Raw genomic sequence first — 23,576 nt, forward strand, 5'->3', positions numbered from 1 at the left:
AACATAGAAATGGACCTACCTTTGATACGATGAAGATGTTTTTTAATTTTAGGCACTGGATGATGAAAGTAACTATGAATTACGTAACGATTTATGATAACTTTTACATCGAGGCGCGACGAATCCAAGAATTTTTATGCAATCTAATGTAATGTCAAGAATGTAATTTGTTTTATTCCAAATTCAAATGTTTTTTTTTGTATTTCTTCTAACTTGATGTTAATAAGTCTAGGATTGTAACTTTTTGCGGTATCAGGTCTGGCCACTGTTGCACTCCGTCCTATCTGTTTGAAATTAAAATTTTAGACTCCAATGCCTGCGAATGTGGTGGAGGCTTTGGAGATCTGAATCACATTTTTTACATGTCTTTTAATGACTGGGAGAAAAAAATATTTGAAATTTTACTTACGAGTATTTTTATAACTTTTCCAATTTATTTATTTCAAAAATTTTTTTGTACGAATTGTTTATTGATCAATTCTGTTTTCACTTTTTTACGTTTAAACTGTTCCCTTTTATGATTTGTAATATTTTTTTCATTAAAATAATTATGTTTAAATTAATTCTGCATTTTTTTACAGTAAATTTATCTTACATTTTTAGGTTTATGGAAACTATTTTAACGTCATTATTACTTCCTGGCGTTTATTTTTTAATTTTGATTTTAATAGTGATAATTAAACGTATAAGATTACGTTTGTTTATATTTTGATTATTTTGTTGTAATTTTTCTAGTTATTAAATTCTATCTTTGTTCTAATATTTTACTGTAAGTTTTTCTTTTCTGTTAAATATGCGGGCGCAATCAGGTTTTAGTGGGTTTTTTTGTTAGTGCTTATTTCAATTTATGTTAAATTTTTGGTAAGTTTAGTTATATGTTTATTACAATTAATATTTTGATGTTATTCTTGTACTTATATTTTTGTTGTCTATTGTTTGTATCTACATTGTTATTCCTTTCTGTTTATGTTGTTCTTATATTTATTGTAAATTAATGTTTCTTGTTTTTGGCCAATGTTATCAAGTTTTGGTTGAAAGCCCTAATAAAGGAATAAAAACTTGATATTAGGTAGCTACTATAAGGATGGGTCAAGGAAAGGATAGGAAAGAAAGGTAGTCGGCCAGGAATAATATCGATAAATTATGTTATATACTAAACATTTGGTTCTCTGTAAAATAAAATATAAACGACTAAAATATAATATAAACTTAAGCAAAGTAATGAAGATAATTAAATGAGAAAATGCGTAAGGCGATAACTTCAACTGTCAATGACACTAGCCCCCTTAATGCGTAATATGTCAGCTTCCATACCTTACTTTCTTGTTTCTGTTGAAATATCTTCTCGTACAATACCTTCATACGCCTACACCTAAATGTGGGAACGGCACGCCTCTGCCACTGAACAGTCTCTCCAGGTCCGCGCTGATCCCTTTTAGCCAAGGTCCCAAGGGTTTTGGTTGCTTAATAGGGATATTTTCACGAAAGTGTTTGTGGCAGATATCCTACTTTTAAACTAATTTTAGTTTATCCATAAATTGCCTCTAAATGCTCATCTATTTGTCAACCTTACCCCTTCGGTTTTATAAAGATCAATATAAAAAATATCATGAAGTAGGCTCATTATATTTATTATTCCAACATACAATTGTTGAATTGTAATTGATTCATCTAAAAATAATTAAGAGGGGAACACTACTAGACATTTGACACCATTTAAAGAAATCAAGAGAGAAAAGTTAGTTCCAAAACATATTTAAATGTTTCAAATATTAGTTAAGGTTATTGAAAGTATATATATGTATATATTTTCCTTTTATTATGGCTTTTACCATTCTCGGTAATACTAGCCAGAAGCAAACAGTTTTTACATATGTTAAATGGGAGAAAAACAATATTACAGACAAGAGAGAAAAAAACTGATAAACCTTATACATTTAAAAAATACATGGAACATAATTAATTTAAAAATTCAAATGACAACAATTGGAAATAAAACAAAAATCGCAATAATATTATGCATTATTATAAAAAACACCCAAAAAATATATATTGACACATAAATAAAATATCAAGTAAGCGAACTCTTTTCATAAACAACAAAAACAAGTAAAATCTAATTACATGTACGCTCATAATAAGTTACACAAAACTGTTTGATAAGTTCGAACGGCTTTGTGATGAACATATTTTAAAAGACAATATAAGACTTATGTTTCGATACACGTTGTATTGCCGGTGACGATATTTTAAATACATAATTGAACTTAACATATAATGGGAGAAATATAATGATTTTAAATCGTTTGGGAAAAATACGCGAACATTTTATAAAAGATACGACACCCGTGCATACATTATAATTATGATGCAAATTAGTTAACATGTGAATAATACAATATTGTTTGTCCCAAGATTCGAACATTGTTCACATGTAAACAGCAATTTGTAGGACGAAAAATTGTTTCTAGACATCGCCACCGAGATAGACGGGCAGGCTATCTCCGCAAAACAATGATTACCTCCACGGCCGCATTGCCTTCGTGCGAACACGCACGGATAAGATCTTGTGACAATAGCGGTTTGCTCGACGCCGACGTGAACGCGCCGCTCTCCCACATTTTTTCTATTTAAAATGGAGGCAGAAATAAATTACTTTTATTATTTAGCTCGTTCAAAAATTCCAATACACCTTGGTATACAATAAATAGTATTCGTGAACTTGCTCGTAATAAACGCCGTCGTGTATTTATTTTCGCAGCGTCAGCATTTGAACTGCGGCCGAATTTTTGTATTGTCCCAATGTTCTATCCCGCAAGACAATATTGTCATATCTATTGTATCGCGGACATGTAAACGGCCGTTTATACATACTCTTAATTCTTCATTAAGAAGCCGATATTGTTCAATCTTTTGCTTTCTAAAATTTGATACGTAGCGCTCCATATACAAATTATTGTGTTCCTCTATTTTTATATTTATGTTATATGTCAGCCTCGCGTAGAGATCAGCGCTTTGCCTACCATGCTAGAGGTTTTGGGTTCAATTTTTGGCATGGTTGACACGAAATATTTATTAAAAAAAAATTGTTTTGATACAATAATATTTCATAGTACCTATAGTGTAAGACTGATCATCCCATCCTACCTTCGCGTAACAAAAACGATCAAGATACGCTGCGATTAGTTTACCAATGCAGTGCCCTATGCACTATTAATCACGGAAAGGGAATGATGATGATGTTGTGAAAAGTGTACTTCATTTGTTCCAGAGTTGCCCGACTCGGCGCCCGAGATCAGCACGGAGAAGACTCGCGTCTCTGTGGGAGACACTATCCGGGTGATCTGCACTGCGCCCCCCGCGCACCCTCCCGCCAACCTCACCTGGCTGCTCAACAATAATCCAGTAAGTATAACTGCATCATTGATCCAGGCAATTTAAATTTTCTCAGCCGTTTTAAAATAAAGATTTCAATCTACTTTTATGTGCATCATAAGATTCAAGCTGGCTGCAAATGGCGCGAGCGTAGTATCTACAAGTAGTTACGTCTTAGTCGATAAAATCAAATATAAAGGTACATTTTATCCCATAAAATTTGTTAGGGTCTCCTACTAACAAAAATAGAGAAATACGAAGTTTACTCTTGTAAGGCATCTGAAGTGAATGGAATCCTATCAGTATCATAATTAAAAATATTATTTAATTTTTCCGATTACCTTCATGCACCGGGGAGCGAATAAATAGGGCCTTACTTATAAACCTAATGTAAAGTTATGTCTTCTTCTACTCTCACTATGCCTAGGCATATCTTGATACCAGGTTTATAAGTAAGGCCCATACAGTGATGATTTAGATTCATTTTATGCGTCGCGTTTGAGAAACAAGTCATTTAAAAAAACGTATTTAATTTTTAAACCATAATTGGTTAAAATAATAACTCTCATATTTTTTTGTTTTTATTGTATTTTTTAATGCCTATAAAAGTAAATAATAATTCACATTATTCATACGGGTAAAAATGGAAAAAAAAATGGGTAAGAAGGAACAGAATTCTTTGTTGCGTTGTTTATTTACGTTGTGATTTATAAGTTCACTTTTTTTTTTTTTAAATAAATATTTGCTTTCTTATGATTTACTCAAATATTTGATTTTGACGGTCATTTTCAACGAGTCGTAAATAAATCACTATTAGAAAATGGGAATCAAGTTGGAGTAGAGTGGGATTCGAACCATGGACCTTCGGTCCACGGTCCGTGAGTCCGAGATACTAGCCACAGGACCCACAACCCGATTCTTTTAATGAAGTTATAATTTTCTCAACTAGTTTGAAATATGGTGTTTTACAATTCTTTTAATATTTTTTTACTAAAATTTTAAGGAAAAACTTGATTAATAAGAAACGAAATTTGTGAGTGAAACAAAATTTAAAAGTTTTTTTGAAAAAGAGTTTACTAGCAGAATCGCCTGATTTTTTGTTATTTGAATTTAAAGTCCAGATACACGCCGCGCCGTTCAAAGGCACTACGTATTTTATGTAGAGTAGAACTCCAATCACCCGAACTCCGACTATCTGAATCGATGATTATTCGAATCGCTTTCCGTATTTCAGAAAAAAAAATTAAGACGGAAACGTACTGGCATTCGCAAAATAACGACTTGGCTGCCCGAAAATGGATAATGAAAACGGTTCAGCAACCAATGACTCATTTACAGTACAGTACGTTTATACTGTACTAATGTACAGCACTTGTAACTACGCTTAACATGTAAAAGTGCTGCCTTTTCATTTAATTAAATAAATTAATTGGAGAGTTATAGTGATAACATTTACTAGATGTGTAAAAGAAGACATGTATAGAATTTTTAAAAGACATGTACTTTTTAAGAAATTTATTAAAAAAAAAAATAAGAAAAAAACTCTTTTTTATTTTCAATAATTCATTTAATTTCCAATATACATAGGTACAGTAATTAATTAAAATGTACCCTTTTTCGAAAAAAATCAAATTATCCGAATTTTCGATTATCCGAATGGGGTCCGGTCCCAATTGATTCGGATAGTTGGAGTTCTACTGTACTTAAATACATCTCGCAGCGAGGCGGCCGCAGCCGGCGGCGGCGCGGCGCTGTGGAGAGCATATTCTAACGATGTGCTTAGGGGACGCTTGGGCAAACCGGGGTCGAACTGTTTTATGTAAATTTGATTTATTGGACTGACAAAGATAAATGTTTTTTGCATTTGTAAAATAACAATCAAATAATACAGATTGTATAAAATAAAAAAAGGCGAAATAAAAAAAATGGCAACAAAGTAATAAAATCACTCACTACATCTCATTTATCCCCTTTCGACACCAAGTGGCGCATATGGCAATGCCCGGGTAAACCAAATTCATCGTAGTTTGATCATCTGTTACATGAAAATAAGGTGATCCGTCATACGCAACAGGTGCCAGTCCAGGAAAACTAAAATGAAATAAATTACTACAACATATACTTTTATTAAACGTAGAGTTACGCTATTTAAAAAAAAATATTAGACAGATGCGTGTAAAGGGTAGTTCACGGAACACACTGTTTTCTCAAATGAAAGAATATATATTTTTTCATAAGAAATTTTGAGATTTGGTCGATCCGAGATGGTGGATTTGACATAGACGTTGTTTTTCCATATTTATTTATTTAATTTTACAAAACATGAAAACATGGATGACATTTTTATGTTTTTGCAGTCGAGAATTCCAACTTCGATATTTCCAAAATGGCGAATTTGATTTTCAATATTAAGATATGGGTGTTATTTTCATGGTTTTTGCAATCAATGATTCCAATTTTGACATATTTTGTCCAAATATCCAAGCCGGATTTTACTCGGAAGCTGTTTCATGATATGGATTTAATTTTCATGGTTTTTGTTGTTAAGGATTTTGATTTGACAACTTCTGTTAAAAAATTCAATAGAGCGGATTTTACTTACATGTAATTTTTTGATGAGTGTCATTTTCATGGTTTTTCAGTCAAGGATTTAAATTGTTGCTTTTGTCTAAAGATCCAAGATAAAGGATGTAACTGAGATGTTGGTTTTCGATGTAGGTGTGTATGCTAGAGGGTAACTTCTAATTTTTTTCCGCATTTAAAAAAAAACAAGAAAATTTTATGTGCTGGTTTTCAATACACAAATCTGACAAAACCTGAGAAAGATTACTCGTTCCATCGAGTAAATTAATTGATCACATGTGTACCTCGGGGAACTGTTATATTGAACATTCTCAAACAATGTGTTCAATTATTTGTACTCGCCTGCATTCATGCTATTCTCCATCCTTTAGGCCCTGTTGTGCATCGCGTAGGAACGCGCAGCGCACATAAAAGGATTCACAATAAGGTTCGCAATGAATTTTCAGGAGAATGTTGTGATTGAAGTTGACAGCGTTGCAGTTCATTCAAATTTAAAAACCATAATAACATTACTTTCTCGTGCTCGTATACCTTAGATATTTACTAAATTATCTGTAAAAAATTAAGAATTCAATCATCAAAAATATTGATTTTGTTGGGGTTAAGCGAAGTAATGTTTCTGTGATCTGACCTTTAAAGCTCGTTAAATCGGTCCCGTCGGTGCCTTATGGCCTCTCGCTCAACACCCTACTATGTTCTTTTCAGAAAGTGGCGGGGAAAAGGATTCACATATTTATTATCACACAAGAAATAAGAACGGCTTACTTACATGGATAACACTATTTATTTTATAAGAAAACTGGCGTGTAATACAAAGATATTTTATTACACGTTCAATAAAATCTAACTTACTTCGAATTTATATCTAACACGTGTTTTATAGAAGACTAATTTTATGTGAGGAAGTACTGCAGTTGAGTTTCGGACAAGGAGAGAAGGACGGGCCTTGAACTTCGCGCCTTTTATAGCCTTTGTTCTGGTCGCCCTCTACTTCCGGCTGGGTATCGAACCGCAGGCTGGTAACTTAACGAGCTGCGTTCGCTTGCGTGGTTTCGCTCCTCGGTAGGTCCTTGAGGCTTGTTTATGACGGAGGCGCCACACAATAAATATCTTGTTAGTAAATAATCAATAACTATTAATTAAATTATGTACATGTAAACAAATTTAAAACTGCCGTTTAAATATTTAATTCCGTATCTTCCTTTCCTTATAAATACAAATTTCCACCACAAGAAGTCAATTAAATATTTCACTTCGGTTTTAAAGAGTGTTTTTCTTTATCTACAAACGAAGAAATGATTCGTTGATTGAAAAATTCAAATTCAAAAATATTGTTTCAAATCTAAAATTTGAAACCTTAAGTGATTGTTCCCACTCACCTCACGGAAGGGTGACCAAAATCTAAACCGTTGTGCCCGTCTGCTAGTTCATGTTGAAGCTGAGAAAACATCATGTTTTTCAACCTAAACATACATTCCCAGACGTAGGGGTAGGAAATTTCTCAGATAGTAGACTTATGTACCTACGATAATGCCCAAATCTTCTAAGAGCTATAAATTTTAATTTAGTGATACAACTAACAGAATTTAATAAATTGGTGGATTCTACAAAATGCAAAATCGCATAGTTAACACTGTAAATGGTAATCATTTTTAAGGTACTAAAATTAAGGAACTCTATAAAAATATAAGTAAAAATAAATTGCAGAGTCATCTGCAGGCGTTTACTTGTACTTAATTTAACTCGGCTGATGAGTCTTAACTACATAAAATAAAGTAATCTGCTAATTAAATACTTAACTTCAATATCGATGCATAGATGGCGCTTCCAACTCGCTTGTGGATGGGTTCTTGATTCGTAGCATATAAACAAAAACCAAAAATGTTACCTGGTGTGGATATTCGCTAAATAAGCGTAATGGGGAATGTTGTAGTACCTACATAAAGTGGCCACTTAACCCAGCCAATGACAGGTCATAAGCCCTGTAAACGCTCGAATATCCATAATCCTGAATCTTGAATTTGAAAAAATTCTACCTCATCTCTGTAGGGATATAAATAAAAAAAAAAATAAAAAAATAAGGAACTCTAATGATGATTTCTTAAAACAAAAGATGGTCTTAATGTTTTACGACATTTGAAAGTTTATTTTGAAAAACATAAACTTAAAAACGTAAAAAGGCGTTAATATATTATAAAGCCAGCAACGCGGCACGTGGCATCTTAATTTTTCAAATTTGGAAATTGTCTTTTCGTCACCGGCGACATACCGCGCATCATTTTATCGATATTGACTTGTTTAGTGACTATTATTCCATATTATAAACATTAGAACATAAAAAATATCATGTTTTCAACATTCTGCAAAACAAAATAAAAGACTTTCGAAATACTAGCATTACATTTTAAGTACCTGTATATATTTAGTAAATATGAACAATTTCTCATTTCGTCTAAGCCAAATAGCCCTTTCGTAATCTTTTTTTCCGGAACTCTTAATTAGATAAACCTTTTTTTCTCTAAGAGTATTTCCTGGATTTGTGTAAATCTCATTGTAATTTACTTTCGTGTACCTAAAAACAATTAGAAACATTTTTGCTTTTAGAAAAAAGGATCAGAATCTGAGGAGTAAAAAGTATTTATTGGCACTCAAGTTGCCTGTTATATATTGTGCCGCATTAACATTAAACTGAGTGGAGAGCATTTTATAGAAGAGAATAAAGAAGTCTAGGCATTTACAGAGCTTATGATCTGTCATCGGCTGGTATAAGGTGTTTGAATGTTAATTACGCTACAGGGAATTAACCTGCCAAATTAATTTTAAATATTTATTTTGTCAAAATGTTGCGCGCAAACACTCATTGAAATATGGACATATTTGCACTTTGGCTTTCGTGGAGTGTTTACATTTTACCAGCCGCAGATTCTCCAAATCGAAGCAACACCAAATATGCATGATTCGGTAAGCGAGATGCATTTAATGTGTAATACGAGACATAAATTCTTATTTATTGGGAATGGTCGCGGAGATGGTGCATAGCTGCTCGGAAGAAGGGATTCATAGCACTGACAGGAAACAAATTGGAAGTGTGGCAAGACAAATGGGAAACTGCTGAACTCGTCAGGATAGCGCGAGTTAGATGCTCGGTCCAATCGCGTGAAAACTTTCCGGGATACGATACATATATTACCGTCAAGTAACAAAGAATTTAAAGGGAATGAGCGGGTCTCGCTGGTTATATCGTGCAGAAATGTGATACAAAACGGTTTATTTATTTTGGCAAATCTTGAAACACACATTTAAAACAGACATTTAAAATACACATTGTTAAATAGAATGGTAACAATTTAATATTTATCGGTAGGTAATTGAATAAACCCGTTTTCATTTTTTTAACTGTTGCAATAAACTAGAACACCCCAAAGGGGTAAAAAATTGATACTAAAAAGCGATATACCATTAAAAAAAGTTATAACACTTATTTATTAAGCTATTTTAAAAAAGGAAAATTAAAAGATGGATAGTAATGACTTTGCACCCTTATTCAATTGATGAAAAAATAAATTTGTTCAATTAAAATAAAGCAACTTCGATTCAACCACTAATTTTATTATAATGAATAACCCCAAACTAAGTGCTTCAAATAAAAATTTAATTAAACTTATTTTTAATTTTTTTTCCCCACCGGTTTCAAATCAACACCAACTTCCTTATCTAGGTATAATTTACTAACGAGTATTATCCGATTTTATTTTAACAGTGTATACTTAGTATTAAATCCATATGTTTAGATTGAAAATGAGTAAAAATATTGTTGACAGTTGATTTTTATTAAAAATAAAGATAATAGTAAGATTAAAACAATAATAAATGAAATGTTTTTGTCTGAAATGTGTGTTGTTGTTCAAAAAAAAGCTGCCTGTAAAAATGGAGTGTATTCAATCTAAAAAAAACATCTGACGAATGCAATTTTAAAATTAAATGTGATGTCTGCAACAATGAGCTGTAGAATGTGTGCTCTTAATTGGAGGCTACCAAATTTATATGTTTCTTATTAAAAAATCGCACTCTAAAGTACCTCTTTTTAGCAAAATGTCAGGAAGGTATTAAAATTCAAATACCCATTTTAAAGCAAGAAACTCATGATTTGCAAAATGAAGTTCTAAAACTGACACAAAATCTTATTCAATTTGAGAGTACTATTGCAGAAGGGGAGCAGCGACAGAAAAGAAAAAAAAAACATTTTTATTATTTGTGCAGCTGAGTCCAAATAACAAAAACCACGACGAAGAAAAAGTGAGTAAGGTTATGAAAACTATCTTACTCAGACAAATAAACAAAGAAAACTGAGCTGTCATACGTCTGGGAAAATTGCCGACCCCGCTCAATCAAAATCGTATTCCTAATGCTAAAAAACAAAAATAAAATTGATCTCATATTTCTATGAAATACGATTTGACACCAATCCAACCAAAACAAATTGAGAGAAGAATGAAATAAACGAAACAGTAATTTTGATAACCTTACTATTATCCATGGCTGTTTAAGAATTGTACTACCTCAAAAAAACTTAAAATATAACATAAATACTCATCAACCTGCCCATCATGTATACGAACCTCGCTTCACTTATAACTAAATTTGATTTCATGGAATTATTATCATAACATAATCATAGCTGAACCAGAACGTACAATATCCCAGCAGAAACATTGTGGTTAGACGTTCAGCTCGGCAACCTTAACTTATTAATTACCGGTGTATATAGACCGAAACCACCCAATCAGCTCGAAGGGGACAAAATGTTGTTTACGAACAACAATTGTTTTTGTATTGGCTTATATTTTGAGTTTTTCACTTTCCTTGCTTAAAACGGCCCCTTCATTTTCTTGGTTATATGTGAATTGCAGAAAACATATTCATGGATATGTTTGCTTATAGCAACTTGAGGCAACTTGTCGTTATAGCAACGTGGCATTGGCAAATAAATCATCCCGTTGCAGGAACAACGATACCCCGTCTTTACTAGATATAATCTTATGTAATGAAGAACATCTGCCTAAAAACATAGAATACCTACCATAGGCAAAAGTGATCATATAACTTCAATTATTATAACTCTAATTTTATATAGTTGTAACAACAGGCATTCATCTGCGCCGAAAATAAAGTATGTAAAGGTAAAAGAAAAAAATGACTATAAATCCAAATACAAAACTATAAATAAACTGTTGACACAAAGATCTATTAATCTTCATGACACTGGCATTGATGAAAACTGGAAATTGTTTAAAAATAGCATTCACTCAGTTTTTAATGCCAACACTTCCATTTTAAGAAGTGGTTCAGGTAGAATCAATAAACGGATATGTGCGGATATTTTAAAATCGATACACGACATAAGAACATTTTGGGATAAATACAAAAAAGCGGAATATACGCAGATTACTATCTAACCGGCACATAAATAATTTAGTAACAGCAAAAATAAGAGAGTTCCGAATTTGTTTCTGAAAAAACCTAATTAATAGTGAAAACAAACCTTTCATACAAGGTGGCGCAAAAGTAGTCACTCGATGTTCTTTGGCTTAATTTATAAATGAAAAAAATTGGTTTTGCTTTTGAATTGTGTTTACTTGATGTCTTAATTTTATTACCGTCGAAAAAATAATATCAACCAAGTGGTCGCCACTAGAATTAATGACCATGCGGGCCCAATTTATAGCATTTTCCATCACTCTTTCCAGAATTTCCGGTGATAGGTTCTCGCATTATTGACGGATGTTCTTTTTAAGAGCTTCAATAGTTTGAAGCTTGTTGACATAGACTTATGACTTCAAGATACTAAAAGAAACAAGTGGAACGGTTAAATTGGGCGATCTTGCCCGCCAGTGCAAATCACCAAAATGAGAGATTAGGCTACCCGGAAATGAAGCCCCTCAGAATGTTGGTTGTGGCTCGTGCAGTATGCGTTGCATACTGAGAACATGTGGTTCAAACAGGTAAAAACCACATGTTCTCCAATCCCAATTCATCCAATTGAGGAAGAAGAAAGTTGTTGCAAACGAAATAACAAAAAATCCAAATGAATTATCTAATTAAAAAAAAGCTTCTCATATATATCACCGAATGAGCTACTAAAAATATACAAATCATAGATCAAACCAACCCTCGAATACGGATTTTAGACATTAGATCCCTATTTTGTTTACGATACTAACTTGTTGGAAAGAGTTCGAAAGTTCGACGAGCTACAAAGTAATCACCAAGTCTAAAACGTCTTCCATATGAGGAGAGACTAGAAACTCCCAGTCTCACAACGCATACAACATAATCACATACAATATACTAAACAGTCACTACAGCTGCCCAAATTCTGATCCCATGTTCAATCTCAAACGAGATGCTCGTTTTTGAGGCCACAGTCTCAGGCTGGAGAAAACCAGGTTCAACTAACTTTTGTTAAAATAGATTTAAGCATATCAGCTTAAGTTGCTCGCTTAAAATTAAAATAAATATAATTATAATAATAACATTTTTAATAATGATCTTAAACATAATAAATTAAACCTTGATAAGGAAGCTTATGTAGCTTCGAAATCGGTTAGTTAAAAATTAAGGTGAGTAAAAACAAAGTTTTTTTACTATAATTTTAATTTTAATGAATAACGACAAAGAAAGCGTATTAAAAATAAATATCATAAAAGGGTTTTTATAGTATTAACTTCATGTTCCGAATATTATTATAGTTAATTTTAATTCTACAATTTTCCAGATTGAGTGCCGTGATTAATTAAATAACACGATTACTAGCAAACCAATACTTTATTGTATTATATGGTTCGTCTACAATTATAAACACCTTAGTAATAAAAACAATATTCAATATTGATTCAATCCACGGTTAAATATGTTTCAGAAAAGTATTACACCGAGAATATTTTGTATTTTTACATCTCCCATTAGCGGACAAAAAGTATTTAAAACATTCGAAATAGCTTATAGTTAATACATTTACTTAGAAATAAGAGTCGTACTTAAGAAGGCACATTAAATCTACTAAAGCCTTACATTTAAACGAACCATTTCCTAGAATGGTCGCAGCATCGCAGAAGTACTGTCCTTTGAACAGAAATCTCAGCCAGTTTTCTCCGTTATGGGAGCATTTTTCTTACTGCTCTTTCTCTCTTTCCTCGCTTGGCAGACGTCCCTTTTCCTCCCTAATGAATGTTTATTTTTCATTTTCCCTCCCCCGAGGCGCCGCGCATAACCGGCCAGTAACATCGGCACTTAGGCTGCTTTTATAGTGTTAATAAAATATCCATTTCCATTGGCCGCGGGCCCGAACTGCCCTGAAGTATCTGTGATTCACACTACTAGCGCACACTGATCCATTCAATAACACTAATGGAAAAATAGGAAAATCAAGCTGTGGATTTTATCACTATATACATTTTGATTTGGATTTCTCATTTACCATACAACGTTTTTTGCTTTTAAAAAAATATGACTCTAAATTATGCAAAAATCTACGCAATTTTTTGTTGTAGATGTCTTAGCAAAACAATTTATTGTTTTTGCCAGAGGTAACTGCGTATTTTACATTCATAAAACCTGTATTTACAAGAAAACAAATTATTTTTCCACAGTGATAAACCATTGACGCGTGATGACTGATGACTGTTATGAATTAATAGTTTCTAAGAGCATTCGTTTGCTCTGCCAATGAATGAACCGAGAACTATCATTCTTAGAGATACCCTAATTATTTATGACAATTCTACTAAAATCTGGGTTTTAATTTAACTAAATTTTAGTTCGAATCGTGATTTGATTTTCTTTCATTAGAACTCAGTTTATTTACTAAAATGTTCGGTAGAATTGAATTTTCATTTATTTATTATATATATGGCCTAAACCAATTACTACAGTTACATAAAGAAACATGAATTCAAGAAACTGAACAAAAAGAACATACAACTATTTAGCAAAGACAAACAAGAGCAAAACAATAATTGTATATAATATATTCATAAAAACGAAAGACCTAAGACTTCGAGCTAAACCATGCCAATCCAACTTCATCCCACACTGTTTAGTCGTGAAGAGATCTACCAAAAGCCGGAAGATCTATCCCAAAGAATTCCAAGTCGTGTGATGAATTGACTAATCTACACATTCTGGACATTGGGGCATAAAAACCAAAGTTGCTCTTGGAAGTTTTTGTAAATAGCAGATTCGAATGAATTTTAATAAAAATAAACATTTTGGTATTTATGTTTAGTTTCGATCGGGTCTTAAATTTACCAATGAGTCATCGTAACCGTCGTCACCAAACAAGTGTGACTTATATAATAATAATAAAACTTGATCGATATTCCTCGAATAACAATAGTATAATATGTTAATTTAAGTGCCCATACAAGGATATAGCGCGCCACGTCGCCACGCGGCATGTCGGCACGGCGTGTCGCGACGCGCGACGGTGCGGACAGCTTGAGCGAGTGCACTTCCTGCACACAATGACACTTTAAAAAGTTCCCTCGGGCGTCGGGGAAGCTTTTTGCACAAAATCGACGATTGCGATATGTGTACGTAGATATCTACTGGGAACACTCCACTGCACTTAGAAACAACTGCTGCATTCGGTAAACAGCCTGAGATATGAAAGAATCCCCACGGGAACCACAACTAAATTTGCTTTTAGTGATCCTCTGTAAACGTCTAGATAATTTAATCACCTTTCTTAAAAGGTTTATTTATAAGTTTTATCAAAATTTAAAAAAACATATTCTCTGCGCATGTAAATAAAATATAAATAACTTAAGAAGCAGGTTGTGATTCAGTGACAGTGAACTCCAGATCAGGAGTTGCAAAGTTTAGGGTCTTCCTCAAATTACCGTAGCTTGTTTCTGTTTTCCGACCCATTTTTTAAGACTAAAAGAAAATGGCCCCATCACTACTACTACTACAACGCCATTTTTCCGCAGGCAGAAGATGGGCCTCCATACATGCCCTGCCTCAGATACATTCATGGCTTCTTCCATATTCATTCGTCCCAGGAACGTAAATCATAAACATAGAAATATTTAATTTTAAAAAAGAAGCCTTTTTTTACAAACCACGCTACAGTGAAATATAATTTTTAATTGTTATGCTATCACTCCGAAACAATACATATCTTAAAGATAAATTGTAAAATCCTCATTATCTAAAGTATTGCTTATTGTCCATTTTCTATATTTGAAATAGTTTTTTAATGTCATAAAATGCCTATTGTTTTAAATTCAGCCATGCGCATTTAATATTTTGTTCCCATATAATAAATCACGTAGTTTGGTATGAGTACACAATCGTCACATGCATTTTGATGGTAACATACAAATTGTAATATTTTGCGAACTGTTGCTGGGCTGAAATTGTCGTTAACTAATTTTACCGACAATATTTCGAGTTTGTTGTAATTTTCCGAGCGTAAATTTAGTTTCGATTCGAAACAATAAGCAACCATAACCATGTCTCGCAACTTTATGGGAAATAAAACGTTATATTAATATATTTTTATATTGTTTTCATTCAGATTACTGGAATGCCCGTGGATGTAGATGCAACTGCCAACCAGAAACCTACCAAGTGGCCCCCGACGGAATACTTGTTTCCTTCGAGTAGGAATGCTACCAGGCTGTTTGGCCAATCCAACGCAGCTGGAGGTAACGGCCCAGATAAAGAGGTTATTGGATATCCGCTCAGAGGGCAGAGGAACGTAGATGGACCTTTGATCAAAAACTCAAAGAAGGACGAATTCAACACTGGGCCTTCTTCAGAATTACCAAGTATGAAGAAGGGGACAGTTAAGGTGGTGGAACCAGCAGTCAAAAAGAGCAGCGGGTCTTCTCTGGTGTTGTCCATCCAACAGCAAAGCTTCGAACAAGGGAAGATATCGCTTACCTGCAGAGCCACGGTGTTCTCGCTCTACAAGGCGCAGGCGGTTCAAGTTTTGGAGGAAGAAAGACCACAGATTGCCTCTGTTCTCTCCACGTGGGAGAGCTCTAATGGTAAGTCAATATAACAACATTTCACACACACACATATACATATATATATATACATAAATACTGATGTTATTTTACAATGTTTTGTTTGGACTCTGCATTGTTATTAGTTATTAGTTATTACATGTGTCAATTAACCTCCAAATGAACCCTTGGTTGTACTGATATTTTTTTTAAGTAATCTCGAACCACGCATAACATACAATTGATTTAATTATGATTATTTTTTAAATATTTTATAATTTATTATACTTTTTAATTCATAGTTTTTTTCATAAGGATTTCTCAACAAGTGATTTTATTAATAATAATGAATTCGCAATTGTAAATTTGATTTATGTTTTTTATTTTTATTTATGAAAACAGTAAGAAAAATATTTATCATCGGGTTGTGGTCCCAAACTCACGGACCAAAGTTCCTTGGTTCAAATCCCACTTTACCCCAACTTGATTCCATTTTCTAATAGTGAGTTATTTACAACTCGTTGAAAATGGCCCTCAAAATTAAATATTTGGGTAAATCATAAAAAAAGAACGATAAAAGAATGACATTTGTATTATCCAAAAAAGTTACATTAAGTGTTATTATTATTGAAAAAATATACGAAACTATTGTAATCAATCATATTTTCGAAATATCAATGGATTGTTTTCTTTACTCAATTTATATAAGGAAATAGTGTTTTTATTATAAATACGCCTGCACGTTCATATATGGAATGACATGTTAAAATACACGTTTTATTGTTTCAGGATGCGTTGCTGTTAATGTAACAAAGTTACTGTTTTTACCTCTTCTTCTTCATTTCCTTAATCAGTAAACCACCCAGAGACATTCCTTTCACCCTTCTGACCGGAAGCTACATCGCGTCGTTACAGGACAGGAAATCGGATGTTAATCAGTGTGTTGATGTCCCTTATGTATGATTCTTAATTCGATGTGCTGCGAGTACATTCTTGACAATAATTCGGTGAACAAAATCTATACTAACGTGGGCATTGAAAAATGTATATTTTGTTTTAAATTACTAATCAAATCTCTATAAATATTTAAGAAATATCGATTTCTTTTTATTTATTACTATTTTTATATGAAAACAAATAACGACGAATCAATAAGTTTACGGTTAAAACGTTTGTATAGATTTCAAGATTTCTTTTTATTTACTATGTGATATCCATAGTGTGTTTTAAATACTTCCGTTGCCAAATTCTATCAAGTATTATTGTTGATTAAAAATATTTAAAAAGGTTGTATAATTTATAAATACGATTTAATTGTAAAAAGAATTGGTTTTTTATATAAATATGAATGTTTTATGTAGCGTTTTTAATTTGAAATTGTCATTTATATACGTACTGTAGTTAGATTTATATTTTTATCACAAACAAAATATATAAAACCTTCACGAATAAGGTTTTTTTTAAAATTTTTGCTTAAAGAAAACATTTGGGTTCTGATTTTGAGTTACTTTACATTATCTGAAAAGTATTTGTTTTTCTGATAAATTAAATTTGCTTACCAACGTACATAAGTATTTTTAAGCTAAAAGTCTCCCTGTTTGCAAAGTAAATCATTAAAAACTTATAAGTGGATGTTTGTTAAGTAACATTTTTTCCAAAGTTGTTATATTATATTATGTAAATATTTTGTTATGTCTAATCTCGGTGTTGTTTACTATTTTTTAATTTTAATTCATTATTTCGACTAATTATGTACAAAGATTTATTTCTTAACATTCCTTTACATTTAAAAAAAAATACTTATGTGTTTAGGAAATAACAAGTAGTTTTAGCAAATAAAATAAATTATTGTAGTCTTAATAAATAATATCAAAATATACCAAAACATCTGTAAATACTGTCTCAAAATGTAAATAAAATAATGAAATTATTTGTAATAATTTGTGTAATGTTAGGATAAAATAATGTTGACATGCGACATTATTACGAAAACACAATAAAAGAAATTTCATACAAAAAGTGCTGTCTTTGATTTTTAGATGTCCCTTATTATTTTATGGAAATATTACAAGGCAAAACATGATTTTGCTTGGAAATGAAAAAGTATCTGTTTGCCGTTTTACGAGATTTCCTTGTATTAAACGTCTCATATTTCCTTCACAATATGGCAGTTAACATTTATCAACAGAATGATGCGGAAAATCTGAAATATCGCTTTTGCCAAACTCCTAGGAAACGCTCCGGAAAATGTACTCGCTGTTAATCAATTCCATTTTCAGATGATTTCAAGATTTACGTATTTAAAAAAGCAACCTATTTAAAAGTAGAATAACGAAGAATGTAGGCATTGAAAAATAAATTGATTTAGCTAAATTTGATATCTGAAGAAAAATTTATACTAAAAAAAACGGTTTATCTTCTTAGTACTTATTAAAATTGATCTTTTCTGATCCATTTATAAGAAAAATGTTTTTTTTAATTCTTTTTATAAAATTTGTATGTATTTTAATTTGAATATTTAGTTAATAATCAAAGCGTTTGTCTGTTATGTATATTTATTTCATAATTAAAGTTTTGACTGACTACTATAAAATCTATGATAATTATTAACACGAACTTGGCATTGTGGCGAAAGTGATAAAAAAGAACGATTATTATTTATCAATCTTTTTAGCTCACACAAAACACGTGGATGATGTTGCAAACTTGACGCCGGCTCGAGTAATTTGATAATTAAAACAATAGAGAAAGTCGAAACAGTAATAATCTGCATTATTTTTGAATAAAGGCAAGTTCGTTTTACATGGCAGTGGTTTATTCATTATATTTTTACGTTTTCTTCTTGAAATGAGAATGAAAAATAAAGTACGTTATTTTTATGTGACGCTTCAGATTTCCGTGAATAAATAAATCTTTTTATTTATAGATTCGGGGGGCAGCACCTACCCAAGTTCTCATCAACCGACCAGACCAGTCCAGTAAAAACAAAAGACGGAGTCATATGTGAACAAAAAACATACATTTTATTCACTTTCCGTGTAAAATAATTTAACAAGTTAAAATTCTAATTATATACCTTTTCGGATAAAACATTGTTTCATAAGTAAAAACATTCATCATCAGACAAATACTTATTTTTCTTTTTCCTCCTGACTGAATATATGCCAACAAACCATCGCCCAGTAAAATGCGATGTGAATAACTTCTAGGCCCCGACTAAATTTGTGGGAGCACTTCGAAAGGGGTGCTTCATGATTGGATGGTTCATAAGCGGTTAGAAAAATAAAGTGTAATAAAATTTATATAATGTTGGTGTTTTTGAATTTTGGCCAGTTATTTACCGGAAATACTCGTTAGTGGCGTCGGGAGAAGTCCTGGTATATTTATGGGGAAATAGGGTTCCGCCAATGACAAGATCGCCGACGGTGGCACACTGTATCAGATTTCTACCATTGCCATGGACTTGCCCGAGGCTATGCCTTTCCATCGTTAATGTGCCAAGTGAAGGGTCTTTTCCGACTCTTGCATTTAAGTCATCCCATTACTATCACGCAGTATCTTTGTAGTAGAAATGCGATAATCACGCAAAGAGAGTCATAGAAGGCATCCTTTACTAGCATCGGTAGCTTCTGTGGGCGCATAGAACTAAATGATAATGATCGAACTGTTAGCGGCTTTGAGGGTGGCACGGATAAGGCGCTCAGAGATAGACTCCCATCTGATAAAGCATTTAGCCGCTCTCTTTGAAAACAAAATTGCTACACCTTGGCGGTGATACTGCTGTTGACCAGAGTGTGTTTTTCCAAAAACCTCTTCCCAGATTCTTTCTAACGCGCCTCGTTCATACCAAGAATATCTTATTTATATTTGTCCGTAAAACGAGTTGCGTGGATATTATTTCGAGGACCAACATTGTGCGCACGTTGTATTTACCGATGCGAAGAGAATATTTATTGGATAGGAGTGCTTTTTTCAAATTTATTGTTTTTTTTATGCTGCCGGTGCGAACACCTCGAAAGGCATTTTGCGAAGGTTTAGTAATCACATCATTTTTGGAAGGTAAACTGATGAGCCCTACGCTTCTGAAAGCTGAGGTCTGCGGGCAAATACCTTGTTTTCCCCAAAATCGGCTTAACCCACTCACGTAGGCATGAGCCACATTTTGATTTGCTTTTGTCTAATATCTCAACACCAGCTTGTCTAGCAAAGGGGCCGCTTTTGGTTGTTACTCCCGCCAGCATAGCTAGATGAAACATAAAAATACTCGAGCCTCTTCACCTCAACAAGGTAAAAAAGTGCAGAGGAGGATATATAACAATGTTTATAATATACAATGATCAAAAACATAAATATGACATTTTAAGAGATTTCATATATTATTCTTTCTACATATGCTCCTAAGCGGAGCATGTGGACATCACCAGCGCTTTCAAGAGACCTAAGCGGCCTTACAAGACGGCGGTAGCCGACAGGAGTTAAAAAGATGCAACATGGGTTAATGCCCTCCTGCGGCATGCGCAGCATGTGTTTAAGCCAGGTTTACCGCCGCAACTTTAAGGCACTCGATATAGAAGACTGCTGCGTCTGTTATCGGACTTTAGTTTTATATTATTATTTTCAAGCAAAAACTCAGAGGTTTAGTGTTTTGAACTTTGGTAAGGTGCCAAGATTCGCAGTCATATAGGGGTATTAGCATTATAAAAGTGTTGAATAATCAGCACTTCATGACCCACATATATAAACTAGAGTTTTAGACAGCATGCATCATGTTAAAAGTTGCTCCAGCAATTCCTAAGCGGTTGTGAACTCTTTGTGCATGCTTCCATCCTCAATTATGTAAACTCCGAAGTATTTTAAACTGTCAATTTTCTCGATCCTTTGCCCATTATTATAGAGAGGCTGATCAGGGTCAGGACAAGATTTTTTGCGCAAAAGCTGTGTTTGTTTGGTATTAATATTAAGAATTATATATGACTCATTTAAATTTTGTTTCTGAAATTCTAGTCTAGTCTAAAAATAAATATCTTGTCTTGCTAAAAGATTGGGTTGAAATAGATGCGTAAGCGAGAAATAGTAAAAAGGGTCATATACCCACAAAATTTTAAGAGTTTATATTTTTTTTCTCTAATTGTGTCGAATTACAAACTTTCTTACGTGACGGGGATAATTTATAAAAATAGCAATGTGCCCCGAATGAACAGCTAATTCAGGTTGATACTGGAAGAAATCAAACGAATAATTGACCCTTTGCATTATTCGTGTGCTACTTGATAATAAATTACAAGTTGGTCTTAAGTATAATACAATTGATGAAGCAAGGAATATATCTTTAAGTTGCTAAACTGGGAAGATAGAGGCCTTAATATTGACGGTGAGAGACTTCACCACCTCAGATTTGCAGATGAGATTGTCTCGATTTCCGAGAGCGTGGATGATGACTGGGATGATCAATGATTTGAAAGTGAAATCTGCTAAAATTTGACTTAAAATGATTTCAGAAAAACGAAAATAATTACAAATATCCCATAGAGAGATACTACTTTTTTAAAAGTGGGAGATTTATTTAAAATTTACCATGCTTATTATGTACAAGGTTTATAATTAAAAACGGTTTTTTTGCTGCTTTTATTAAGCTTCTATTTTATCTTTGAGTGTTGAAATCACAAAAGATATTCTGTAGTGGACCAATCAAGAACTTCTCTAACATTTACTCTAATGAAGAGGAAGCCACTTAAAACTCATCAAAAGTTGCCGGCATGTTGACAGTTATCGACAAGTTTTCCGTTCCATTAGAAAGGTATTTGGTTTGTGAGTTCTTTATGAAGTATCACCGATCCGATGTCGTATAGGTCCTCGCCCAGACTTCTGCATCGTGCCTCCAGCTGTTGTTTCTGAAAGCTAAAAAAGGGGCAATGCATCAATAGGTGGAGGAAATCTTGAAGTCTTTCATCATCACATAGACAACTGTCTATCTCGGAGATCTTGAAGCAATGTAGGTAGCTCATAAACCTACCATGACCCAAGAAGATTTGGGTTATGTAAAAAACGGTTTTCTGCATTCTCCTGAAATCAAAGGCATAGTCAATCGTAAGGAAAAAAAATTAAGTATTATGTTCGGTGGTTTCATTAAAAAAACGCTCATTCCAAATTTGAAGAGTCCTGCTTTTTATTTTACTCTTGGCATAGCTGAGCGGAAAATTTGCAAAATCAAAGGCTGTCTTCTTGAGAGTAGTCTCCCGAGCCTTTTTATCCACCTCGGATACCACCAAGGATTCCGCAGTGTCCACTTATCCAACCGATGTACACGTTCTGATGTCTAAATCGTAGCTTTTAGATATCTGTCTTTATGCCTATTACAATTGGGTTTGCCGGATTCAGATCCATTATTGCATAAACGCCAGATTTTTAGTCGGTCAAGATTGTCATTTGCTTCCACCTGTTTGGTAGTTTCTTCAAAACGTAAATCAGAACTTTTCTGATCACAAAGAGTTTCACTTGATATTGTCGAGTTTCAACTTCTTCGGCGGCAACTCTCTCACGCCATATAAATGTACAAATACTGCACCTACTTTGCAGTTCAAGAGACTGCCATCAGTAAAGACCTTCAACTCCTCCTGCACTACGCAGGCAGAGTATAATCATTGTAGCCGTGATCTATCGGGTAGCGTTTTGCTGAATGAGGAAGGTAAGAAATAGTCTCCGACTCCCTGGTAAAGTCTTTCCTGCGGCAAATCCTGCAGGGTGAGACTTTTTTCACCTTGAATACCCCTGCAAGCTCTCTGACCCTAAGGTCGAGTGACATGAATCCACTTAAAGCCTGAGCTCACAGTAGGGAGATTGTTATGTATCTTTTGTAAAACTTGATAGTAAGTCCAGTTTCTTACGGTTGAATTTCTTCCTAACCACGTCCACCAACAAACTTGAAGCGTATGTGATTAAAGTCTCTAAAGCACCTACGTATATTCAATGCATAACCTCCGGCAATGTTCTCAAATTGTAGGTTTGGCGGCTGTCTTGAGTTTGTTTGAAATAGGGGGAGCTTTTTTACAAACACTGTCAATGTGTTTGGACCAGTTAAGGTCGCGATCTAGGTTAGACCCAAAACCTTCAAATGATCTACGTATTTCAAATGGACTTCATTTATGTGAACGGCTAGCTAGCGGTTCTTTTTTCTGGTGGTGAAAATTGCTTTGTTTTCTACGAAACAAAGTTAGGCTGCTCTAAAACCCGATGTTGTAATAATCTTCAGCGCATTATCCGTCATTACCCCAAATTCTGTTGTGTTGACGGCTACGGCTGTCAAGAGAAGGTTATCCGCGAATGCTTTCAGTTTGACTCCTACGCCCAAGTTCCCCTGAAGTACTCCCTCTAAGATGTAGAAGCTCGGTCTACAGGAGAATCCCCGAACGCATCCTTTAGTCGTGACCTTCTTGAGGGTGGCATATGACCTTATGACTATTCTTTATGTATGATAACTTTTCACTGGCATAAACAGGTTGTGAGAGGCCTTTTTAGTATTTAGTTGGCACATTGAAAATGGCCACCAAACATTAACAATGACTCCTCTTATGTAGAGCGAATTAACTATGATCATCTTTCAGT

The 23,576-nt window shown here is 33.4% G+C and overlaps 1 protein-coding gene across 4 annotated transcripts in view; it reads left to right on the plus strand.

The window, feature by feature from the left end:
• The window catches only part of LOC148279122 (uncharacterized), a 144,599-nt gene extending 126,606 nt beyond the window's left edge, over positions 1–17,993 (plus strand). For all 4 annotated transcript variants that reach the window (XM_088230420.1, XM_088230418.1, XM_088230417.1 and 1 more), the window contains 3 exons: positions 3,272–3,405; positions 15,539–16,013; positions 16,764–17,993. In XM_088230420.1, coding sequence (XP_088086546.1) covers positions 3,272–3,405; positions 15,539–16,013; positions 16,764–16,831 — 677 coding nt within the window. In that variant the 3' untranslated portion in view covers positions 16,832–17,993. The remainder of the gene's footprint in view (positions 1–3,271; positions 3,406–15,538; positions 16,014–16,763) is intronic.
• The last annotated feature ends 5,583 nt before the right edge of the window (positions 17,994–23,576 follow it).

Source organism: Micrasema longulum, unplaced genomic scaffold (assembly GCF_059751315.1).
Source record: "Micrasema longulum isolate JH-2025_06_02 unplaced genomic scaffold, ASM5975131v1 h1tg000759l, whole genome shotgun sequence".
NCBI classification, from domain to species: domain Eukaryota; kingdom Metazoa; phylum Arthropoda; class Insecta; order Trichoptera; family Brachycentridae; genus Micrasema; species Micrasema longulum.